Source organism: Gymnoscopelus braueri (genome assembly GCF_963280865.1).
Source record: "Gymnoscopelus braueri genome assembly, chromosome: 1".
In the NCBI taxonomy this organism is placed as follows: Eukaryota; Metazoa; Chordata; class Actinopteri; order Myctophiformes; family Myctophidae; genus Gymnoscopelus; species Gymnoscopelus braueri.
In genome coordinates this window covers 1,142,582-1,168,112 of record NC_137603.1, presented here as the reverse complement: position 1 = coordinate 1,168,112, position 25,531 = coordinate 1,142,582, and the positions used below count along the sequence as shown (strand labels likewise).

General features: G+C 41.8%; 1 protein-coding gene across 2 annotated transcripts in view; it reads left to right on the top strand.

Annotated features, from left to right (window-relative positions):
• The first annotated feature begins 579 nt into the window (after window positions 1–579).
• The window catches only part of LOC308083014 (uncharacterized protein), a 78,555-nt gene continuing 53,603 nt past the window's right edge, over window positions 580–25,531 (top strand). The window contains exons 1-7 of one of the 2 annotated variants that reach the window (XM_080425108.1): window positions 580–700; window positions 15,904–16,002; window positions 17,810–17,923; window positions 18,019–18,138; window positions 23,719–23,784; window positions 23,870–23,992; window positions 25,451–25,516. In XM_080425108.1, coding sequence (XP_080281234.1) covers window positions 15,923–16,002; window positions 17,810–17,923; window positions 18,019–18,138; window positions 23,719–23,784; window positions 23,870–23,992; window positions 25,451–25,516 — 569 coding nt within the window. In that variant the 5' untranslated portion in view covers window positions 580–700; window positions 15,904–15,922. The remainder of the gene's footprint in view (window positions 701–15,903; window positions 16,003–17,809; window positions 17,924–18,018; window positions 18,139–23,718; window positions 23,785–23,869; window positions 23,993–25,450; window positions 25,517–25,531) is intronic. The other variant, XM_080425109.1, reaches the window with a different exon arrangement.

Genomic DNA, 25,531 nt, shown 5'->3' with positions numbered 1-25,531 from the left:
AGAGTTACAGACCTGTATAAAGGGTCCATTTGGTTCCATGTGTACACTCTCAGAGTTACAGACATGTAAGGGTCCATTTGGTTCCATGTGTACACTCACCTGCATGGCTTTGAGAACCAGTGACGTAATAACAGCATGGCTTCCATCCTGTGTGTGCGTGCATGTGTGCGACCCGTTCATCCGTGCGTGCGGGCACGTGCGTATGTGTGTGTGTGTGTGTGTGCGTGCGATTGTGTGTGCGTGCGTATGTGTGTGCGTGTACGTGTCTGCGTGCGCACGCACACGCTAATCTCACAAACCACTGGATGAATCAGCACAAACGTTCTTCTGCTCAGTGCAACTCAATGATGTGTGTAATATGTCATATATTTTGGGGGCGGGCTGAAGTGTGTCATTCAGTTGATGACTCTCTCTCTCTCTCTCTCTCTCTCTCTCTCTCTCTCTCTCTCTCTCTCTCTTTCTCTCTCTCTCTCTCTCTCTCTCTCTCTCTCTCAGCTCAGTTGTTGTTCAAACAGGAAATCAGTAAGACACCCCAGTGTTTCTCACAGATAGAAACACTTTATTAACAACCATGAACTTCAAACAGAGACTTTACTTTGATTACTTTGACATCTAAAGCTTTAACAGAACAACAAGAAGACATTGAACAACTATCAGACTCCAGACTGTTTAACTTGATGAGTTGAGCTGAATTCACCAGGTAAGAATATCAGGAAACAATACTAATGTTTATAATATAACTGAATAACTGTATGATGTATACTAGTATGAGATTATTCACTCTTTTTATTTAAAAAGAAACATTTCTCTGTTTCACTTTCTCCCTCTCTTCCTTTTTTGTTGCAAGCCCCACAGCTGTCACCAGTGACTCCCCCCCCCCCCCCCCCCTCTCTCTCGCTCTGCTCATAGACAAAGAATTCCACTGCCCTGTGAGGGCTCCAACTGTAGTAAAAATAAACAAAACCATTTCGCTACTCACTTAAACAAAGACTGTTTTGTGTTGTTGAAAGTTTGTTCTCGGAGGTGGGAAGCCTCTCAGCACCCCACCTTCTCTGTATAATACACTTTTTGTCCAGAAAAGAAAATATTTCACCGGAAGTAAAACATGTTTTTGGTTGCTCCACAGTGCCCTCTACAGATCCTTTTTAATGGAATTTTTCTATTGACCAGATTTTTCCTTCCAGTGAAATATTTTCTTTTCTGGCCAAAAAGTGTATTATACAGAGAAGGTGGGGTGCTGAGAGGCTTCCCACCTCCGAGAACAGACTTTCAACAACACAAAACAGCCTTTGTTTAGGTGTGTAGCGAAATGGTTTTGTTTATTTTTACTACTGTTGGAGCCCTCGCAGGGCAGTGGAATTCCTTGTACAAGCGCAGAGCCCAGCGCCTGGCAGAGCGTTAGAGAGAGCTCACTAACGCTCTGGACCAGGGCCATTAAGTGTTTTCAAATGGACTGCAGTCTGCACAGAACCCTATCCATCAGATCCAAAGTAGACTCGTTTTTTTGCGACCAAAAGATGTATTATGCAAGTACATAATGAAGTAGCCTGCTGCAACCCTCCTGATTTCGTGTATAAAGGGGCGTGTGTATAGAGCCGGCGAGAGACGGCGCCTGATCCCATTGGTTCACCGATCTGTCCGTCAACCCCCGCCCCGTTAACACAACATTACGAGCGACGCCCACTGCACTCTGGTTGGTTGGGAAATGAAACACTTCCTCATACCCAGTACAGGCTATAGTTGGGCCAGGCTTTTATTTTTTAGCAAAACTAAGCAATAAAAGCCTGGAGATCGAGGCTAATAATGAAGTTGACCAAAGTTTCTCAGCTGCATTATATTTGTTATTAGTGTTTATATGTCCTCTGAAACAAAGGGGTTTATAGTGAGAACTTACTTAAGCTGCTTTATAAATAAAGCACTTTGAAACTGAAGATGATGGCCAATGTTGATGATAATTGATAACAAAATATATATATATATATATATATTTAAAAAATTCAATAAGCCCCCCCCCTGCGACGTTTCCTTTTTGCCACACATCTACACTTCATGGAGTACATTTTTTTGTACTGAATTAACCTAAATAAAGTAATAAAAACCGGAAATAAAAGGGGAATAACCGCGAAAAAACGAAAACTGGCCGCACATGCACGTGCAGTGCGCAGTGCGCAGTGCGCACAGCCTGCATAAGGTGTTACCTTATGCAGGCTGTATAATGTGTGCAGTGTTGAGTGAATAAGGTGTTACCTTACGCAAGCTGTATAATGTATGTAGTGTTGAGTGAATAAGGTGTTACCTAATGCAGGCTGTATAGTATGCAGTGTTGAGTGAATAAGGTGTTGATTGATTGATTGAAATTGATTGATTGATTGATTGAAATTTACATTTATAATGCTTTTGTCTAAAAGGTCCGGCCAAAAAAGTCCTTGCGGACTTGTTTCCGTTGGGGTCCTTGAGTTAATTTCATAGACATATATAGTAGCACCAAACAGTTCAAAAATCAACATGAAAATACAGAAAAAATACCACTATGTACAAAAAAAAGCATTTAAAAAATATATGTACAAAAAAGGGGGGGGGGCATGGAAAAATAAAAATTATATACAAAAAAAGCATGAGGAAATACAAAATATGTACAAAAAAGAGGAGGGGGGGGGGGTCGTCTGTCTACAGGGAAACTGGTACTAGCTCCTCTTTCGGCCTCCAGAAAGGCCTTTAGCCCTTTTAGGGCTGTTTTGAATGAGCCCAGCGAACTGCATTTTTTGAGGGATGGGGTTAGACTATTCCATTCCTTGGTGGCTGTGCTATAGAAGGAGAATTTGCCCATGTTTGTTTTATGGGTGGGTGGTACCAGATTGTTGTTTACGCTCCCTCTAGTTTCGTGGCTGTGGTTGTCACTAACTTTTTCGAGGTATTTATACAGATATGCGGGTATAGGGGGCATATCGGGCAAATCTGCATTTACAATTTTGAAGACCAGACCCATTTTTAGTTGTTTAACCCTGTCTTCCACCCTGAGCCAGCCTAGGCTGGCAAAGTGAGTGGGAGAGAGGTGGGTCATGGGCCCCAGTCCGAGAAGTAGTCGGATCAGTTTGTTTTGGGAGGTTTGAAGCTTAGTCTTCAGTGACACTGAGGTGTAGGAGTACCAAGAGGAGCTAGCATAGTCAAAAAGTGGTTGAATCAGGGCCCCTGAGAGGGTCCTGAGGGCCTGAGGGTTGACAAAAGAGGAAACTCTGCCCATAAATCTGGTTCTCTGGTTTACTCCTTTGACCACCTTTGCTGCCATGCTTTCACCTGTCAGGTATTTGTCAAGAATACATCCCAAATAGGTAATCTCTTCTTTGCTAGTGATGATTGTGTCATCGACTTTGACCTTGAAGTCAACTACCTTCATTTTACTGAGGGAATGTTTGGTCCCAAATAGGATGGATTCAGTTTTCCCAAGGTGTAGAGACAGTTTGTTATCAGTAAGCCAGGTACGGATTTTTGAGAGTTCAGAGCTGAGAGCTTCCTCAACTTGCAACTTGTCCTCACCCGATTGTTACCTTATGCAGGCTGTATAATGTGTGCATTGTTGAGTGAATAAGGTGTTACCTTATGCAGGCTGTATAATGTGTGCGTTGTTGAGTGAATAAGGTGTTACCTTATGCAGGCTGTATAATGTGTGCTTTGTTGAGTGAATAAGGTGTTACCTTATGCAGGCTGTATAATGTGTGCTTTGTTGAGTGAATAAGGTGTTACCTTATGCAGGCTGTATAATGTATGTAGTGTTGAGTGAATAAGGTGTTACCTTATGCAGGCTGTATAATGTGTGCATTGTTGAGTGAATAAGGTGTTACCTTATGCAGGCTGTATAATGTATGTAGTGTTGAGTGAATATGGTGTTACCTTATGCACGCTGTATAATATGTGTAGTGTTGAATGAATAAGGTGTTACCTTATGCAGGCTGTATAATATGTGTAGTGTTGAGTGAATAAGGTGTTACCTTATGCAGGCTGTATAGTATGTAGTGTTGAGTGAATAAGGCGCTACCTTATGCAGGCTGTATAGTATGTAGTGTTGAGTGAATAAGGTGTTACCTTATGCAGGCTGTATAATGTGTGTAGTGTTGAGTGAATACGGTTACCTTATGCAGGCTGTATAAAGTGTGTAGTGTTGAGTGAATAAGGTGTTACCTTATGCAGGCTGTATAATGTGTGTAGTGTTGAGTGAATACGGTGTTACCTTATGCAGGCTGTATAATGTGTGTAGTGTTGAGTGAATAAGGTTATCTTATGCAGGGTGTATAAGGTATGTAGTGTTGAGTGATTTGTTAACCCATATTTAACCACTTAAACCCTTAATCCTTTGTTGAGCCCTGGGGTCCCCCAGGGCTCTATCCTTGACCCCTCTTCATCTCTTTGTTGCAAACAGCAGATCTATATGCTCACTGCATCGCAACGTGATGCATTGTGAGCTTGTAGATCTGCTATTTTCGCAGAATGTTTTCCAGCTTTTGTTTATTTGTCTTTTGCCAAATGTTCACTTATTATGACATGTCCAGAATAATAGTGAGGCTATGGTTCAAGAGGTTACTCTTTGACGTTAAGCTTGTTGTTACAATGTGTTATAGCCCAGGGTGTAGTGGCACCCTAGGGTGCCGTGACACAAGTCCAGGGGTGTCCCAGAATACTTTGATAACATTTTAAATTGATCAATATCACTTCAGCTTAACCACTTAGACCAGGGTTGTCAAACTTGAATTTTCAGGGCCGCATGCGACCCTTAAAGGGGATTACTGCGGCCCCAAACATGAATGAATAAGGTTAGGTTTAGACATAGTTTTACTGAGGTTAAGGTTAGGAATAAGGTTAGGTTTAGACATAGTTTTACTGAGGTTAAGGTTAGGAATAAGGTTAGGTTTAGACATAGTTTTACTGAGGTTAAGGTTAGGAATAAGGTTAGGTTTAGACATAGTTTTACTGAGGTTAAGGTTAGGAATAAGGTTAGGTTTAGACATAGTTTTACTGAGGTTAAGGTTAGGAATAAGGTTAGGTTTAGACATAGTTTTACTGAGGTTAAGGTTAGGAATAAGGTTAGGTTTAGACATAGTTTTACTGAGGTTAGGGTTAGGAATATTAGGTTTAGACATAGTTTTACTGAGGTTAAGGTTAGGAATAAGGTTAGGTTTAGACATAGTTTTACTGAGGTTAAGGTTAGGAATATTAGGTTTAGACATAGTTTTAGGAATAAGGTTAGGTTTAGACATAGTTGCAAAAACGCTCTATAAAAAGAACCCTCTATACTTGGTATTTAGTAAAACAGACCTGAGTTGGTCTGTACTTGGAGCGTTCTTTTTCAATCAGATCTAGCAGATCTACAAGCTCACAATGTGTCACAACGTTATGTTCAATCTGTCCTATAATGGAAACTGATATTTTCTCCAGTTTTCCTGGTGACATAAACTGTATCTTAGAGGGAAATATTAACATATTTACATATCGTTATATAACATTTAAGGTTCTGAACATTAACTCTGTCATTCAGGATGACCTGAGTCAAGGCAGCCTGAGAACCACTGCTCTAGAATACTAACACACTATATTATTAAACTCATAAACTTATACTAATAATCCTGTCTGTCAGGACATGGTGTGAGCTTGTAGATCGGCTGTTTTCAGTAAAAAGACATGTGGTGTAAAGGAGCATAACTTGTACATAGCCCTGTGGAGCACCGTCAACAAATGGTTAAAATGCACTGACATGTATTTACATTACTGACTTAGTCATGACATGTCTGTCTCTCTGTCTCTCCCGCTCGCTCGCACGCGCGCGCACACACACACACACACACACACACACACACACACACACACACACACACACACACACACACACACACACACACACACACACACACACACACACACACACACACACACACACACACACACACACACACACACATATAGCCCCTCCCACTCTCTTCATCATCAGTTCAAACAGGAAGTGATCTTATAGCAGCAGGAAGAGCAGAGTTGTAACTTTACTTTGACGTGTGAAACAACTACACACAACTACACACAACTACACACAACAACCTCTGACTTGATGAGCTCATCTTACCAGGCAAGAATGTTACTGTATCATAAACTATATGACACCGTTCACAGCCGATCTACAAGCTCATTTACACACATTGTGAGCTTGTAGACCTGCTATGTTTGGTGTAGAGGGGAAAAAAGAAGTGGACCTAGTACATAGCCCTGGGGACCACCCAGGGCTATATACAACATTTGAACAACAAAGTTCAACATGTTTTACATCTGAGATCGTCCTGACATGTTTTCTTCCTTCTGTCTCTTCCTCTTTTTACAACTGTCTGTCTGTCTGTCTGTCTGTCTGTCTGTCTCTCTTCCTCTTTCTTGCAGCAGCCACATCCCTCTTCTTCTTCTTCTTCTTTTAAGTTTCCGGCAGGCTGTACACTATCGCGTGTAATGCTGCCCTCCACAGTTCGGGAATATATCACATATTCTTCTCAGTGCAAATTATTTATAGTGCCCACCCAACTTATCCCCTTGCTAACATTGCTGCTCTATTTCTCAGCCACAATTGACTGAGTTTCCTCAAAACCCTCTCTGAGAGTATTGTCCAGCTCTTCAGCACTTATACCTTCCACATCTAAGAACCTCCTAGCTGCGTCCAACACCATTTTAATCCTCTCTGACTTTCGTGTTATTTCCACTGCACAGTTCACCACCATAGCAATGAAAGCCAAAAATCTCTTTTTGTCAAAGTACATGCTCATCTCCTCTCCATTACTTCCCCCCTCCGGTTCTTTTTGCTCTGCCCCGCGTTCCTTCCCCTCCAGCTCCAGTCTCTTGACAGCATCGGCATTCCATTTTCCTTATTCCTCATCCTTTTCACCTCCACTTCCTTAGCCCTTTTAGGGCATTGCGTTGCTCCCGTGTGATGGCTCCCTTCACAGTTCACACACTTTGGCTGCCCCTGCTCTTTGTCACAATCCCCCCCACAGTTTTCCTTTCCACATGTCTTACACCTACTTTTTCCTCTGCATACTGCTGCCGCATGCCCATATTCTTGACAGCAAAAGCACCGTAATGGTGCTTCTTCAAACGGCCTTACTCTGTAGCTTACGTAGTCCATATATACTCTCTCCGGTAGCTCCTCTTCAAATGTCAAACAAACTAATTTGCTGTCCTCCCTTATCCCCTCTCTCCTCCTTGTCATTCTCCTGGCTTCACACACACCTTCAATGTGAAGAAAAGCCTCACTATCTAGTGCCAGTGGCACCCCACTAATCACTCCCCTCTTCCTTGGTTTTGCTCCTAGTCGAAAACATCTTACATGAATGTCCTCAAACTCTGTGATCCCCAAGATGTCTTCCAATTGCTGTTCTATTCTACACGTAATAATGACCAATCCGCTCCTTGTTACCCTTATTTCACTTATCTTTCCAACTTTTCCTTCTATATACTTGCCTACCCCGTGTGGATCTCTGAAGACCCCATTTTTTAAACCCTCAGATTTCATTCCAACCACAAATGTTTCCTCTCCACTGCCATCACTTTCTGAACTTGTTGTATTATTTCTCCTCCTTTTTTTGTCAACATTCAACTTTTCTTTCTCCTTTTGGACTTCGCGGCCCGATTCCAACTGCCTGGGCTCGCTAGTCTTTTTATTTCCATTTCTCCTTGAGTCCTCTTCTCTTAGTATGTCACGCAATTCCTTCTTGTCACTTATGATCTGCCAGGGCTCTCTAGTTTCATCAGCTATACCGGACCGTAGTGCCTGTTTCAGTTCCCTGTTCTCGTCGCTGTCGCTGCCAGACGCCATTCAAACCACCCGCCTACTTCCAGCCTCCTGTTTCCTCTCTCAGCCACATCCCTCATGCCAGTGACACACACATACACACACACACACACACACACACACACACACACACACACACACACACACACACACACACACACACACACACACACACACACACACACACACACACACTGTGCTTCCACCCCATGTTAGAGCGTCTCAAACCCTGCCTGTGTTTAAATCACGTTTGAAAACTCACTTGTTCTCCTTGGCGTTTAAACATTCAGATTGAGAAGCTGCTGTTTCCTCCAGGCATTGTGTCAAATGTTGTCCTGTTTATTGTGTGTTGTTTTTGCTCTTGTTTATTTTAGTATTTTGTTACTGAGTGTTACAGTACTTTGGTTCAACACTGTTGTTTTAAATGTGCTCTATAAATTAGGGTGACCATACGTCCTCTTTTACCCGGACATGTCCTCTTTTGGGGTGCTGTCCGGCCTGTCCGGGGGGGGTTTATAAAATCCTTCAAATGTCCGGTGTTTTGGGATTCATATTTTTTTTTACAATGAAAGCGCTAACTTGGTACTTCCGTAACCCCGGTTTTGTAAATTGCGAACAAGTTGTTCACATTGTTAGTGTTGCCATGTCCGAATATTTACCGCAACTTCAAAAACAAAAATGTGCTTCTTTTTCTGGCTTGTTTTGGAGGAATGTTTCCTTATTTCTCTCACGAGACTTGGCAACACAGCTGCTGACAGGCTGGAGGCACATGTGACCAAACATACACACACACACACACACACACTCACACTCACACAGACAGTCACTCACACAGACACACACTGAACAGCATACATCGCGCTCAGCGCTGCCTGTCATTCATTGCTCCCCGACTGAGAAAAGTTACACAGACAGAGGCGGAGAAAATGCCGAAACGCAAATGCAACTTCACAGATGAAATGCGCAAAAAGTACCCGTGTTTTCGTCTGGGTCGTGACAAATGTGAAGCAGAGTGTACTGTTTGCAAAGCAGGAACATATGTCTCCGTGGCAAATAAAGGTTCGTCAGACCTGCAAGCCATATTGCCACTTCAAAGCACCAGAAAGCTGTGCAAGGCGAGACTTCTTCTGCCAAATTGACCGACTATAATAATGTATAATAATGGGGTACCTTACTTGTTCTAAGATAAGTCTAAGACTTTAGAGAGAGGTTATTTTATTTTGTTAAAAAGCTGAATGTTCATACAGAACTTAACATGAAATATTATAGAGCATATTTGTATGAGAGTGATTATTTTGTTATCTACCTATCTTTCTATCTTTACATTAGCCACATGAGCACGAGTCCTGTATGTGTGCATTCTGTGCAATGTGTGTATGTGTGCACCAGTGGCGTCTCTCTCTCTCTCTCTCACTCACTCACTCACTCACTCACTCACTCACATACATACACACACACACACACACACACATACATACACACATACACACATACACACACACCCACACCCTTGTGTCTGCCCCTCCCACTGTCTTCATCATCAGTTAAAACACGAAGTGATCTTATACTGTAGCAGCAGGAACCAAGGAAATTAGAAAAGAAGGAAGGGACAGCCTAGGGGGCAGGCAGACACCATTGCTTGCATGGCAGACGCCATTGATGCGCATTGGAGCCAAAACTGGAACAGGAGGTTTGGTGAAATACAATGAAGTCTATGGCAGCCATCTGGACCAGCTTGTGAACAAACACTATTTCTGAACGATTGTGTCCTTTGTCAGATAATCGGTTCAGGAATATAAAAGAAGACATATCACAGGTTTTTAGCACACTGTATAATTTTATTGAGGCATCTAAACAGCGGCATGTGTTAGTGTTGCCAGATTTTGTGAGAGAAATAAGCAACCAGGTCTAGGAAAACAAACCCAAAAGAAGCACCGGAGGCCAGGGGTCTTCAACGTTTTCCCAAACTGATGGGGAGATGGAGCAGGGACCCCCTACCCTACCTCGACCCCATATATTGTATAATTATGTATACAATTGTGTTTCATAAACATACATATTATTGTGCATCAATACTAAGCTATTAAAAATAATAGACAGATTAATATATTCATGCTTTTATATTAAACGTACATGTACAGGGTACAGTGAGTAGGGTGGCCGCACTGCCATTTATAAACATACCTTATTAACTGAGATCAACAATCTGTCAATTGCACAATAATCATGTATACAAGCTATTCAAAATGGACAGAATCATTTATAGATATCATTTATTTAATACATAAATGTGGAATGTTTTAAAAATATATGAAGACAAATGGACATTTCAAAAAAATATATATAACCAATATTTTTATATATATATATATATATATATATATATATATATATATATATTATATTATATAATTTAAAAAAAGAATGTATATATTGTCTAATCAAGCAACAATTTCGTGGACCCCCTGCAGTACCTCGTGGACCCCCTAGGGGTTGAGGACCCCTGTTGACGACTTGCACTAGGCCATTATGAGCACTTTAAACCTTTACTGTATACATTGAAAATAGCCGATCTACAAGCTTGTAGATCTGCTATTTAAAAAAAAATCTTGAAGTAAAATGTGAAATATTGAGGATTTTTGAAACACTAACAACACAAATCTGGTACGGGGCTCCCTGGCTCAAAACATTTTCAGATGGGGGCTAGGGACAAATACATATTAATTTGAGGGTCCATGACATAAACATAATTAAGAACCACTGGTTAAAATAATTTTAAAATTGTGAAGCCCAAGTCCAAATAATCAACTACACTTTAGAAAAAAAGCCCATAAAACCGCAACCCGCAACTACCAATATTTACAAGCAACTTCACATAAAAATAAGCCCAAAGTCGCTTATAATAAGTGGACATGGCAACACTGGTTTCTGTCTCGGCAGTATCGCGTACTTTGTGCTCTTTTTAGATAGCTCATTAAACTTATACAGTGGACACATCGAAAAGCAACACAGCAGAAAACAATGTGTGATATGTCTTCTTTTATTTTCCAGAAGCAATTACTTTAGAAAGGTCTCAGTCATTCAGAAATATATTTTGTTCTTGAGCTGATCCACCGAGCTCATTAACTCCAATGCATTCCACTGAACTCACGGCTACAGGTGTAGAGGGAAAAAAGCAGTGGACCTAGTACATAGCCCTGGGGACCACCCAGGCCAGGGCTATGTACAACATTTGAACAACAAAGTTGTTCAAATTCAACATGTTTTACATCTGAGATCGTCGTGACATGTTTTCTTCTTTCTGTCTCTTCCTCTTTTTACAACTGTCTGTCTGTCTGTCTGTCTGTCTGTCTGTCTGTCTGTCTGTCTGTCTGTCTGCCTGCCTGCCTGCCTGCCTGCCTGCCTGCCTGCCTGCCTGCCTGCCTGCCTGCCTGCCTGGCTATGTTCTGTCTGTCTGTCTGTCTGTCTGCCTGCCTGCCTGCCTATTTACTGTCTGTCTGCCTGCCTGCCTGCCTGCCTGCCTGCCTGCCTGCCTGCCTGGCTATTTACTGTCTGTCTGTCTGTCTGTCTGTCTGTCTGTCTGTCTGTCTGTCTGTCTGTCTGTCTGTCTGTCTGTCTGTCTGTCTGTCTGCCTGCCTGCCTGCCTGCCTGGCTTATTTACTGTCTGTCCGTCTCTCTTCCTCTTTCTTGCAGCAGCCACATCCCTCATGCCAGTGAGACACACACACACACACACACACACACACACACACACACACACACACACACACACACACACACACACACACACACACACACACACACACACACACACACAACACGTTGACATAATGATGAGCTGTGTTGTAGCATACAGTACGTTGACATCACGGCTCCCAGAAATGTCTGTGTGACATGATTTGTTTATATATTTGTTTCTTGCCTCCCTACACTGGCTCCCTGTTTGTTACAGGATTCAGTTTAAGACTTTAATGTTTGTCTTTAAGTCTTTAAATGGGCTGGCACCATTGTACATATCAGAGCCTCTACCTCCCAATAACGCTACGAGGGTCTTGAGGTCTACTGACCAGTTACTCCTTAAAGTCTACTGACGAGCTTCCACCCCATGTTAGAGCGTCTCAAACCCTGCCTGTGTTTAAATCACGTTTGAAAACTCACTTGTTCTCCTTGGTGTTTGAAAATAGATTGAGAAGCTGCTGTTTCCTCCAGGCATTGTGTCAAATGTTGTCCTGTTATTGTCTCTTTCGGCCTGGCGAGAGAGTATGTTTTACCCCCTGTCCGTCCGTTTGTGTGTCCATGTGTCCGTGTGTCTGTCCGTCCATCTGTCTGTGAGCAGCTAATCTCAGGCACCGTTGGCCCGGTCGCTGTGAAACTGTGCACACACACTCCCTGGATGCCAATTCAGAACCTCTGCCCCAAATTTTGGGCCTCCAAAATTTGCAGGATTGGTCCGTTTTGAACAAAATGCCTCAAATCATGAACGCAGCTTGCGCTTTCCGTGCAATTTCACGCGCAAATTCCCACTAGGCCGAGGAAGAAATGCCACCCTTTTCACATTGGCCTGTTATAGCGCCACCAGCAGGTCTAATTTAGCAAAACACATTTTTGGAACAAAATGCATCAAATCATGAATGCAAGGTCCGATTGCCGTGAAAGGCCCAAGAAGAAATGGCACCCTTTTCACATTGGCCTATTATAGCGCCACCAGGAGGCCATAATAATAAGTAACCTGGCGGAGACCTGAGGAGCACTTTTTCTAGTTGTGTGTTTTTGCTCTTGTTTATTTCAGTAATTTGTTACTGAGTGTTACAGCACTTTGGTTCAACACTGTTGTTTTAAATGTGCTCTATAAATAAAGTGGATTGGATATATAACAAAATATGGATCCTTGATGCTGGTTATTTGTCTTGTTTGTAGTGAACACAGCAGTGACATGCTTGAGCACGAGTCCTGTATGTGTGCTTTCTGTGCATTCTGTGCATTCTGTGCACGTGTGCATGTGTGCATCAGTGGCGTCTGTGCAGAATGCCTTGTCTGTAGGTTTGACACATGTACAGTAGGGTCGCCCTCTACTGGGCAAAATCTCAGTTTTGATCAAAGTTTACAGGAAAATATGAAAGTTTAAATCATAAAAAGGTAGTTTATTGAATGTCACAATGCATGCATTATATCTGTGTAAAGTTTAGAGACAATTTCACTACCGATGTGTCATGAGTATAAGATGATATGGTGGGGGGGGGGGGGGTATGGTGGTGTATGGGGTGAGAGGGAGGTATGGGGGAGGGGGGGGGGGGTCTATAGGGTTCAGTGTTCTAGTTGTATTGTAATGTTCATCTCTGTTGAAAACTCTAAATCAGTGTTTCTAAAACATGTTCATATCAAGGACCCCCACATTGACATGTATGTGGCTACAGACCCCCCATCGGAACATACTCATAGGAGAAGATTTGTATTCAATAATAATAATAATAAAAAAGTCAAATTATTCCATATTTTTGAAAAGAAATTCAAGATTTATCAAAATGTTTTGAAAATAGCCGATCTACAAGCTCAAAACAGGTCACGATGTGACACGTTGTGAGATTGTAGATCGGCTATTTTCGAATACCTAAAGTATAAAATTGTGTTTTAAGTAGTTGAACTATTCCTCATTTTGCTGCAACCCCCTCAAGGACCCCTGGGGACCCCAGACCCCACTTTTAGAACCACTGCTCTCAAGATAACAATTATTTAAAAAAAATATGAATGATACAATTATTATAGTATTAAATCCTATAATATCCAACTGTAGAATTGAAGAAAACAGAAGAAACAATTATTTTTGCTCCTCACGTCCTAGACTCTTCTCTCTTCTCTAAAACACTCTGGACAACGCTCCACACGTCCTAGACTCTTCTCTCTTCTCTAAAACACCCTGGACAACGCTCCACACGTCCTAGACTCTTCTCTCTTCTCTAAAACACTCTGGACAACGCTCCACACGTCCTAGACTCTTCTCTCTTCTCTAAAACACTCTGGACAACGCTCCACACGTCCTAGACTCTTCTCTCTTCTCTAAAACACCCTGGACAACGCTCCACACGTCCTAGACTCTTCTCTCTTCTCTAAAACACTCTGGACAACGCTCCACACGTCCTAGACTCTTCTCTCTTCTCTAAAACACTCTGGACAACGCTCCACACGTCCTAGACTCTTCTCTCTTCTCTAAAACACCCTGGACAACGCTCCACACGTCCTAGACTCTTCTCTCTTCTCTAAAACACCCTGGACAACGCTCCACACGTCCTAGACTCGTCTTCTCTCTTCTCTAAAACACCCTGGACAACGCTCCACACGTCCTAGACTCTTCTCCCTTCTCTAAAACACCCTGGACAACGCTCCACACGTCCTAGACTCTTCTCTCTTCTCTAAAACACCCTGGACAATGCTCCACACGCAGTGGCGTAGCGCAAAAACTCCCCCCCCAACTTGGAAGCAAAAGGAGGTTGTTTGTTTATAATTATTCACAACGAATCTTTGGATTTGATGATAAGTAACTCCGTGGTCGCTAGTTTGAGTCGTCTAAACACTTTCTGTTTCTTTTTCCTCGGTAGCTTTCACTGTTTCAAAATACTTGCTTAAATCTGCACACTTTGCAGCTTTTGCACAGATAGCTTTTGTATCCTCTCATTATGTTTTTGAGCTCCTGATTATTTTCTTTCCCCAAATTCGACTTGTAAACAAGCCATTGAATGAAATCACATGTTGGCTGGTGGTTGTGATGGAATACAAGAACGCCTCGTCCCAAAACACGCTCGCCCCGGGTATATCCGGCGGGCTCGGTCGGCGGAAAAAAATGGGGGGGAGTGTGTTTTGGGGCTGCGTTTCACGTCAATGCGAGAACAGAAGAAACAATTATTTTTGCTCCTCACGTCCTAGACTCTTCTCTCTTCTCTAAAACACTCTGGACAACGCTCCACACGTCCTAGACTCTTCTCCCTTCTCTAAAACACCCTGGACAACGCTCCACACGTCCTAGGTCCTAGACTCTTCTCTCTTCTCTAAAACACCCTGGACAACGCTCCACACGTCCTAGACTCTTCTCTCTTCTCTAAAACACCCTGGACAACGCTCCACACGTCCTACACTCTTCTCTCTTCTCTAAAACACCCTGGACAACGCTCCACACGTCCTAGACTTCTTTCTTGTATCGTCGTCATATGTCCAGCTCAGTGTCGCAAAGCCACGCTCTTGTCTCTGGTCCCACTTGGAAGAGGCCAGCCTCTGAAGGAGGTCTGTACAGAGGACAGGTGGTGATTATGTGTTTGGCAGTCTGCTCAGGCTCGCCACACTCGCATACTGTGCTGTCTGCCAGACCCCACCTCTAATGGACGATTTGAAGCGACAAACCCCAGTACGGAGGCGGTTCAGCAGGGTCCAATGCCGGCATGGTAGATGTTCTCCTTCGACTCCATCTCCCGGGTCTTGGATGTGATGGTGCAGACGTGTGGGTTCAGCCGACTCCCCTTCTTGCTTCCAGGAGGTTGCTAGCCATGCCCTTGTAGATGTAGACAGGTCCTCAGGGATGGAACCAAGCATCTCTTGTGCTGTCCTGTTGTAGGGGTGACGGGACTTGAGTCTGCTTGGGGACGCTGCCTTAGTTGTTGTTTCGTGCAGGATATGCCAATCATGTTCTTGGGCTTTCCTTGCGAGAGCGAGGGTAGCGGCCTCTCGTCGGAGGCCGGCCGGGGCAATTCCCGCTAGGACTGGTAGGTAGGACACAGGGTGGGCTTCAAGCAGCCAGTTATGATCCGAAGGGCATTGTTGATGACAGGATCAACCTTCTTCACATGTGGGCTTCTACTCCAGACTGGGGCGCAGTATTCGGCAGCAGAGAACACCAGGGCTTGTGTGGATATTCGTAGTGTCCTGGAGGAGGCACCCCAGGTTGTGCCAGCGAGGCAGCAGATAAGCGAGACCCTTGATGACGTCCTAGACTCTTCTATCTTCTCTAAAACACCCTGGACAACGCTCCAAATGTCAGCCAACAGGTTAGGATTTTGGAGCTTGGCATTTCAAATACCCTTCTTTGTGTTCTCTGTGCATCATAGATGTGTTAAAGTCCAGAAGATGAGTGTCCCTGGGGACAGAGTGGAGGAGGGAACAGAGTCTCCAGCAGGCAGCAATGAAGACAAACCACCAGACTCAAGGTAAGTGAGAGGATCCTACTATTTTATGTTTACAAGCCATAGTTGTGTGTCGACTGCAGTGTCATTGATTTACTTTTTAGTCCAAAATGTAAAGACTTATTTTTTGTTAAAGGATCTACACCATGAATTAAAAAAAATAATTGATATTTAATATCATATGGTGTATGTCCCTCAAACCTTTTTCAAAAGGTTTGAGCCTAAATCATCACTCAGATATACTCATCCCAAGTCAATTGTCTCTGGCTTATACAGCACTTTCAGCTGCAATACCAAAACGTCCTTTTGGGCAGGGGGGGGCTACTGAGCAATTCTGTCTGGCCATCATCAATGCAATGGCAATGCAAGTGATGTCACTTGCATTGCCATTCTGAAATGGCCTGTTCAGACACGCCCATTCTGAAAATCTCTGAAAATCTCTTATACCCCAAAAAAAATATTTTTTGGGGTATAAGAGACACTGGGGAGCCCAAAAAATACCCCCCCCCCAAAAAAAAATATGAAATTCATGGTGTGGCTCCTTTAAATGTATAACTAGATATATATGAGCCAGTAGACAGAGTACTAGAAGAGTTACTGGCGAGCTATTTTTTCTTAACCAGTCACTGGTTAGTTCTCCAATGTTTAGTAATGAACCAGACCCCCAGACAGAACACTGTAAACTTTAACTGTTTGCTGCACCCATTGGCCCTCATTTATCAACACGGTGTAGACCAAATAATGGGCGTACAGTGAGATCACCACAACTTTCGGCATTTATCAATATATCCTGACTTTGGCTTCAGCGTACCGCCCACTCAAATCTCACGTCAGGTCGTGAGCAGTTGTTGACTTTGGCTGCACACGTTTGTTTGTTCCATCTTAGACCTGCGGAGCAACATTGTCTGACTGTCTGACATCTGGACACATGTATCCACTCCAAAATGTATATCACAATGTATAATAATAATAATGGTGCTCATCCAGGCTCTTGTCATCTCCCGCCTGGACTACTGCAACTCCCTCCTTGCTGGTGCTCCGGCGTCTGCCATTAGACCTCTGGACCTTGTTCAGAAAGCTGCGGCTCGTCTGGTGTTCAACCGCCCCAAGTTCTCCCACACAACTATCCTTCTCCGTTCTCTACACTGGCTCCCCGTAGCGGCTCGCATCCAGTTTAAAACCCTGGTGCTAGCCTATAGGGCAGTTAAAGGAACAGCTCCTTCTTACCTCCGGGCTATGATCGATGCTTACACCCCTGCCCGACCACTTCGGTCTGCCGCCTTGGGGCGACTGGTTGCCTAGTCGCTCAAGGGTCCTTCTGGCCGATCTACACGGTTACAGCTTTTTTTCTGTTCTGTCACTGCCCATCTTTCGCCGCAGGCTGAAAACCCACCTCTTCAGGAAACACTACCCTTCCTCTTCGCCTTGCCTACTTTTTGTTAACTAGTTGTACGAGCTCTTGTTTTATTGTTTAATGGATCTTGTTTATTCGACACACTTATTTGTTTTATCTCTTGCTCATTTGATTTTCCTATTAGTCTCATCTGTTTATGAAAGTAGGTAGCTGATATATATGCACTTTTACCTCAGCACTAGGTATACTCTTAATTGCTTGTTTTAGAAGAGAATGCACTTCAGACTTCTGGTGATTAGTAGTTTTGTTTCCGACCTATGTTGAATGCACTTATTGTAAGTCGCTTTGGATAAAAGCGTCTGCTAAATGACTGTAATGTAATGTAACAGATAATTGAATCGAATCGTGAAGCCAATGAAGATGCATACCTCTAGTTCACCACGTGACTTAACTGTTTTGTGACTGTGATGATTCCAGAGGTGACAACCACAGTCAAAGACCAGAGTCTCCAGCACCCAGTAGTCCACCTGCAAAAAGGCATCGTTCTCTGGAACAACCTCCATACGACAGTGATGAACCTTCAGACTCACAGTAAGATGACTTTAAACTTGAATTCATGTTATTAAGGATTCTTCATCAGGAGTATATTAGCCAGAAACAGTGTTGTGTGATTGTGGTTATTATAGAGGTGACTACCACAGTCAAAGACCAGAGTCTCCAACATGCAGCAGTCCGCCTGTGAAGAGACATCGTTCTATGGAACTACATCCAGACTTTAGTGAAGAACCTGGACCTTCACACTCAAAGTAAGATCATTGATCAGGAAACACAATGTTGTTGTGAATGTGATGAAATCCTCTTACATTCACTGGTTAGAGCTGACTAATGACACACACACACACACACACACACACACACACACACACACACACACACACACACACACACACACACACACACACACACACACACACACACACACACACACACACACATGTGGGGTGAGAGGGAGGTAGGTAATGTTCAGCTCTGTTGAAAACTCTAAATCATTGTTTCTCGAACATTTTCATATCAAGGACCCCCACATTGACATGTATGTGGCTACAGACCCCCATCTGAACAGATTTGTATTTGATTTTTTTTTTTTTTTATGTCAAAATTATTCCACATTTTTTAAAAGAAATTCCAGATTTATCAAAATGTTTCGAGAATAGCTGATCTACAAGCGATGCGACTCGTGATGGAGCTCGAAAACCGAGTCCAGCCCGGTTCTGAATTTATCGAGACCCGGTATCAATAAGCTTTGGACTTGTCGAGCCTGTTATCGAGTATAGCGGCCTGTGACGTCATGTTGAAAAACAAAACAAGAGGTGATCAAGAAATAAATGTAATGACCCACGCTGGCACAAACATGTTGGTCTAAAAGTGTATTTATCCCTGCTAACCAGCGCTGCCCAGGGAAACAAGGACGATTTTGGATACATCGCTTTTTTTTATGGGGGCCGTAGGGTCCACGTGGTTCCGTATGGGTGGTTCCGTCGTTGTGTTTACATGTACGGTGGAATAACGGCCATTACGAGTGAAACGCTCAAAGGTTTCACTCGTCCTCTGTCTCCGTTGACAATTTTACTAATCCAAATGATAATAATCATAATCCGTTAGGAAACTCTAAAATCTCCCTGCAAATGAATGACTAGTGTCGCGTAGTGTGACATATTCAATGTGCGCTGTCTTCTCAGTCTATCGTTGCCGAAAATGGCAGATCTACCAGCTCACAACATGGTGCGAACAGACTCGGTGTGAGCTTGGAGATCGGCTATGTGTGGTGCGTGACTCCGTTGTACGATGAAGTATAAATTACGTTTTTAAAGTGACAGTACACACATTAACCAGTTAACAGTTTCTTCAATATTATTTTCCAAAAGTAAAAAGGTCACTCACTTGCCTTCTGTCTGTTAGAAAAGTACTGTATTTGAATACCCTAGTAAAATGTAGTGCAAGTGATATATTTTGGCTAAAACAAAGACAAAAGAATAGAAAAGATAAATATGCATTTTTTTTTGTTTATAAAGAGCTGAAGAGACATGGAGATTTTGTAGTAATTATTACAGTAGGCATACTATTCTTAACTCATTGAGTGCCCAACTTATTAATATCTATTTCTGGCCATTACGATTACAAAAATTAACTTTTCAAAGTAAAAAAAAAGTGCTTAGGGAGCGAGATACAGCCTTTTTCAGTTATAAGTTAAACAAGGAGTGGATGGAGCTGCAAATCTTCAGATAATGATATCTGGGTTTTTTTGAGTTTTTTTTCAATTTTTTTCAAAAACACGTGAAACACGTTAATGGCACGTTGCACCATAGCGCTAAAACACGTGAAACACCTTAATGGCACTCAATGAGTTAATATAAAGCCATTTAACACACAATTATCACTAATACTTAATGATAGGCAAACATTTTTTACTTTAGTCATCTTCATTTAATTTTAGTTGGTGGTCAGCCACAAACACAGTCACAACTGGCCAATAGAAAAAGATACCGCTTCTGTTCAGAATTTGTCGTCTCACGTCTTTCCACAAATGAATAGAAAAAGATCAATAGTGGGCTCGATACAAGCTCGGATCAATAAGCAGGATCGATAAGGTGCTCATTATCAATACAAATTAACGAGCTCCATCCCTAGATGCGACACGCACAGCTGTAGATCGGCTATTTTCAAATAGCCAAAGTATTAAATAGGGTTAAAGTGGTTAGACTGTTCCTCGTTTTGCTGGAAAGAAATGTCTTCTTAAGAATGGTTGGTGAATGAGACCCATTTAGAACACTGGTTCTGGATCAGGACCCACTGTTCTGTTCATGTGGGGCGAGGAACACATGTTCTACTTAATGGACTGTCCTGCTGTCACCTTTATCTGTGACATGTTTATTAGAACTGTAGTATGTTACTGTATCTATGACATGTTCATTAGAACTGTAGTATGTTACTGTATCTATAACATGTCTATATGAACTGTAGTATGTTACTGTATCTATGACATGTCTATATGAACTGTAGTATGTTACTGTATCTATAACATGTTTATATGAACTGTAGTATGTTACTGTATCTATGACATGTTTATATGAACTGTAGTATGTTACTGTATCTATGACATGTTTATATGAACTGTAGTATGTTACTGTATCTATAACATGTTTATATGAACTGTAGTATGTTACTGTATCTATAACATGTTTATATGAACTGTATTATGTTACTGTATCTATAACATGTTTATATGAACTGTATTATGTTACTGTATCTATAACATGTTTATATGAACTGTATTATGTTACTGTATCTATAACATGTTTATATGAACTGTAGTATGTTACTGTATCTATGACATGTTTATATGAACTGTAGTATGTTACTGTATCTATGACATGTTTATTGTAATTGTAATTTTCAGAACGGTTGAAAAATTTAAATCATTGGTTCTCACACATTTTCATGTCAAGGACCCCCATGTATTAGACTCCAGACCACCATCTGACAATATGTTCTGCCAGGGGAACATTTGGGAAATGTTTCCACAATTTTCAAAAATGTGCAAGATTTATAAAAAGGTTTCAAAAATTGCCGATCTACAAGCTCAAACCAGGCAAATATGACATATGAGCTTGTAGATCAGCTATTTTCGACTAGCTCAAGTATAAAATAGGTTTAATCTGTCCCTTATTTTGCTGGGGACCCCCTGGAACCTCCTCAAGGACCCCTGGGAGTCCTCAGACCCCACTTTGAGAACCACTGCTCTAAAGATGACAGTAACTAAAAGAATATGTGTTATAAATGATTAAAACATTATAAATATTACAATAAAGATTGTAATTTAAATGCTATATTATACAACAGTTGTTTGAAGAAAACAGAAGAATCAATTCTTTAGGACAAACATATCAGTTCTCATATGTGCCTCAAGAGTGCTGTTGAGTGTAGATTCTAACTAAGATGTAACGTAGATTCTAATTAGTGTGTTTGCCCTAACAGGGCAACCATACTCTTCCCACTTTAAGTTTCAAGATAAACTTTATTTCAAACCGCTACTCCTCCCACAGTTTTCCCCCAATGTCGTGCCATATGTCAAAATGACCGGCTTGACCGGGAATCGTGCGCTTGTATTTTGCTAAGAGATTGGTTGCATAGTTTAATTGATATTAATGTATTAGTGCATTAATCTTTATCTCAGAAACTGTAAGAGCTAGAGTTACAAGACTTGAAGGGGAGATTCATAATTTAGTGCAAAATTATTAAAAAAATAATTACACCAGTCGTCCTCATGGTGGCGCTATGAAAGCCCCCTTTACGTTTTGGCCTATAACTCTTGAACCGTAGGTCGTAAAATAAAAATATTTTTTTCCCTAGATTCCTTGAGTATAGACGCAACGCCCATTTGCGTCAGGATAGATTTTCCGCCATTTTGAATTTTCTTCAAAACACACTTTTAGCTCCTCATCCCACATATTTCACAAAAATCGGTACACATGATCTCTGGGCACATGCGATAAACATATCCAAACGGCATTTTGATAGTCCTTACCGTTCGTCCGTAAATGGCTTCCAAAATTAGTGGGAGGGGCCTGTTTTACCAAAAATTCCAGAAATCACGAACAAAAGGTCCGTCAATCCCAAATTTAAATCACATGTCGAGGGTGGTTTACTCAACGAATCCCCAAAAGCATTTCCACTTTGACCAATAGGGGGCGCCACAAATGCACAAAACGTAAGCGTTTGATGCAAAAACATAATTTTTTGGGGGAACAATCCTCTCAAAATGTAATAAAAGCGATATCAGGAGTGACGTGACAATATGATTGGCCCGTTACATTTGTGGGAGGGGCCTATTTATTTAGTGGGAGGGGCCTATTTCCTAAAATCAAAACAGCACGTATCACGAAGGCAGGATCCGATCGGCACCCGATTCGAATGCCACGTCGTGCGGCCTCTGACGGTATTCCTCCCGACGTATCCCTCGAGTCCCGGCGGCCGAGACCCGCGACTGGCGTCGGCGCAACCACACTTCGCAAGTTCCCAGAATTGCGACGCGTCTAGTTAGAAATGTTACACTTTTCTATGTTTCCCTAAACATAAGAATTCTGTCCATTTTGAGCACCTCAGTAAATCTTTAGCTCCAACGGTTTAGCAGATAGAGCCATGTTGGAAGTAATGCACCGGTTATGGTCATTTTAAAAAGGCTGTGGTCATTTTAGGGTATTTCGTCCCGGATAGAGAATTACTCACAGTTTCTAAGTTGTTCCCTGGGGTCATATTAGCCAAGAACAGTTGAGATATTCTCTTGAAATAAATAAGTAAGTAAGTACATTGGTTCTGCTTAAAACTGGTGGAAACTCGTCTGGTTCCGTGAAAGCACCAAGGTTCCTAGAATCTAGAATGAAGAGCCAAGTAGACAGTAGACAGTTGCTATAGGAAATATACTGATGTATAACTGTTAATAATGCAATAACCAATTAAAACTGGTGGAAACTCGTCCGGTTCCGTGAAAGCACCAAGGTTCCTAGAATCTAGAATGAAGAGCCAAGTAGACAGTAGACAGTTGCTATAGGAAATATACTGATGTATAACTGTTAATAATGCAATTATTTCAAGTATAGAAATATTATCAATGATTGATTTGCAATTAATTTTTGGTTTTATATAGCTTAGAAATATTATATATATATATATATATATATATATATATATATATATATATATATATATATATATATATAAGCTAAGCTAATAGCTTCAGCCTAAGCCTTTTTGGTAAAGCAGTTTTGTGCTGCTGTATTTTTTTTTGCATTGTTTGTACATTTTGTATCCCACGATTTTGTAACCCCAAAATAAGCAAGCTAGCGCCCTGTGCGCGGCTAGGGGGCAGGGCGCCCATAGGGCGCCCGGAGCTCTAGTATTATATAACAGTTGTTTGAAGAAAACAGAAGAATCAATTATTTTGCACAAAAATATCAGTTCTCATCTATTTCTCAGAGTGCTGTTGAGTGTAGATTCTAACTAAGACGTAACGTAGATTCTAATTAGAAATGTTACGCTTTTCAACATGGCCTTATGGTCATTTTCGGGTATTTCGTCCTGGATAGAGAATTACTCACAGTTTCTAAGTTGTTCCCTGGGGTCATAATAGCCAAGAACAGTTGAGATATTCTCTTGAAATAAATAAGTAAGTAAGTACAAAAACTGGTGGAAACTCGTCCGGCTCCGTGAAAGCACCAAGGTTCCTAGAATCTAGAATGAAGAGCCAGTAGACAGAGAACTAGTGACTGGTTTATAAATAGTTCTCAAACATTCAGTAATTAATGTTTGTGTGATTGTTATGATTCCAGAAGTGACGACCAGAGACAGACACCCGAGTCTCCAGAACACAGCAATGAACCAGACTCCCAGACAAAGTAAGTTACTGTAAACTTTAATTCATGTTAGTTTAATCAGGAATGTACTGTATGAACCAGTGTTGTGTGATTATGATGATAACAGAGGTGACCAGAGTCAGAGACCAGTCTCTCCAGCTCCCAGCAGCACAACGAGTGGCATCTTCTCTCCATCTTCTACTGGACTCTCTTCAACCATCAGTGATGAACCTGGACCTTCACACTCAAAGTAAGATCAATGTAAACTTGACTTAATGTTGGTTCATGTTATTAAGGAGACTTAATCAGGAAGATATGAATCAGAAACAGAGTGTTGTGTGATAGCAGTTATTCCATAGGTGACATAAACAGCTAAATAGAGAATACACAGTGGCAGAATACCTGAGCACTGTGACTGACCCAAAACTACGGACTGCATTGACTAGGTACAGACTCAGTGAACACAGCCTTGCAATAGAGAAAGGCCGCCAAAGACAGACCTGGCTCCCAAGGGAAGACAGACTGGTGGAAACAGAGCTACACTTCCTAACCACCTGCCCACTGTACCAATACATCACAGAGACATACTGTCATTCAGGCCACCCTCCAAATTAGTCATGATTTCGGAAAGGTATCAGGTTATAAAATGAATTGTTCAAAGAGTATTCTTTTTTCCTGGCACCCAGGCTACAATGCAACCTGACAGTGCATTGCGGGTTCGAGTCCCGTTCCCGACGATCTTTACTGCATGTATCTCTCTCTCCCTGTTTCCTGTCCATCTCCACTATAAATAAAGGCAGAAAAGCGTATTCTTTTTCCTATCAACGAGAGAGCACACCAATCGACATTCAGTCATTTTCCATTTCAAACTTGCAATCAAAAGTTTAAATGTTTGGGAGTACGGGTAACTCATAAATATAGTGATCTGTTTGTGTAAAACCTGAAGACAGCGCTCCAGAAAGCCAAGTATGATTTGGAGCGCTGGTCGACTCTCCCTCTGTCAACGGCAGGGAGATTCATTCTGTCAAGATGACGGTCTTGCCAAGTTTTTTGTTCTTATTTCAAACAAGTCTACTGGTGATGATTTAAGCAATGTTGAAGGATTTTTCTGTAGAACACAGAGGCCTCTTTACCACCAGGGTTAAACCGGTTCTGTTCTTTTTTCCTGCCTAATATTAAACCAGTTTAGAATGCTTCCACTGAAAATGAATTGGTTCAGAAGGGGCAGGGCGCCCATAGGGCGCCCGGAGCTCTAGTATTATATAACAGTTGTTTGAAGAAAACAGAAGAATCAATTCTTTTGCACAAAAATATCAGTTCTCATCTGTTTCTCAGAGTGCTGTTGAGTGTAGATTCTAACTAAGACGTAACGTAGATTCTAATTAGAAATGTTACGCTTTTCAACATGGCCTTATGGTCATTTTAAAAAGGCTGTGGTCATTTTAGGGTATTTCGTCCTGGATAGAGAATTACTCACAGTTTCTAAGTTGTTCCCTGGGGTCATAATAGCCAAGAACAGTTGAGATATTCTCTTGAAATAAATAAGTAAGTAAGTACAAAAACTGGTGGAAACTCGTCCGGCTCCGTGAAAGCACCAAGGTTCCTAGAATCTAGAATGAAGAGCCAGTAGACAGAGAACTAGTGACTGGTTTATAAATAGTTCTCAAACATTCAGTAATTAATGTTTGTGTGATTGTTATGATTCCAGAAGTGACGACCAGAGACAGACACCCGAGTCTCCAGAACACAGCAATGAACCAGACTCCCAGACAAAGTAAGTTACTGTAAA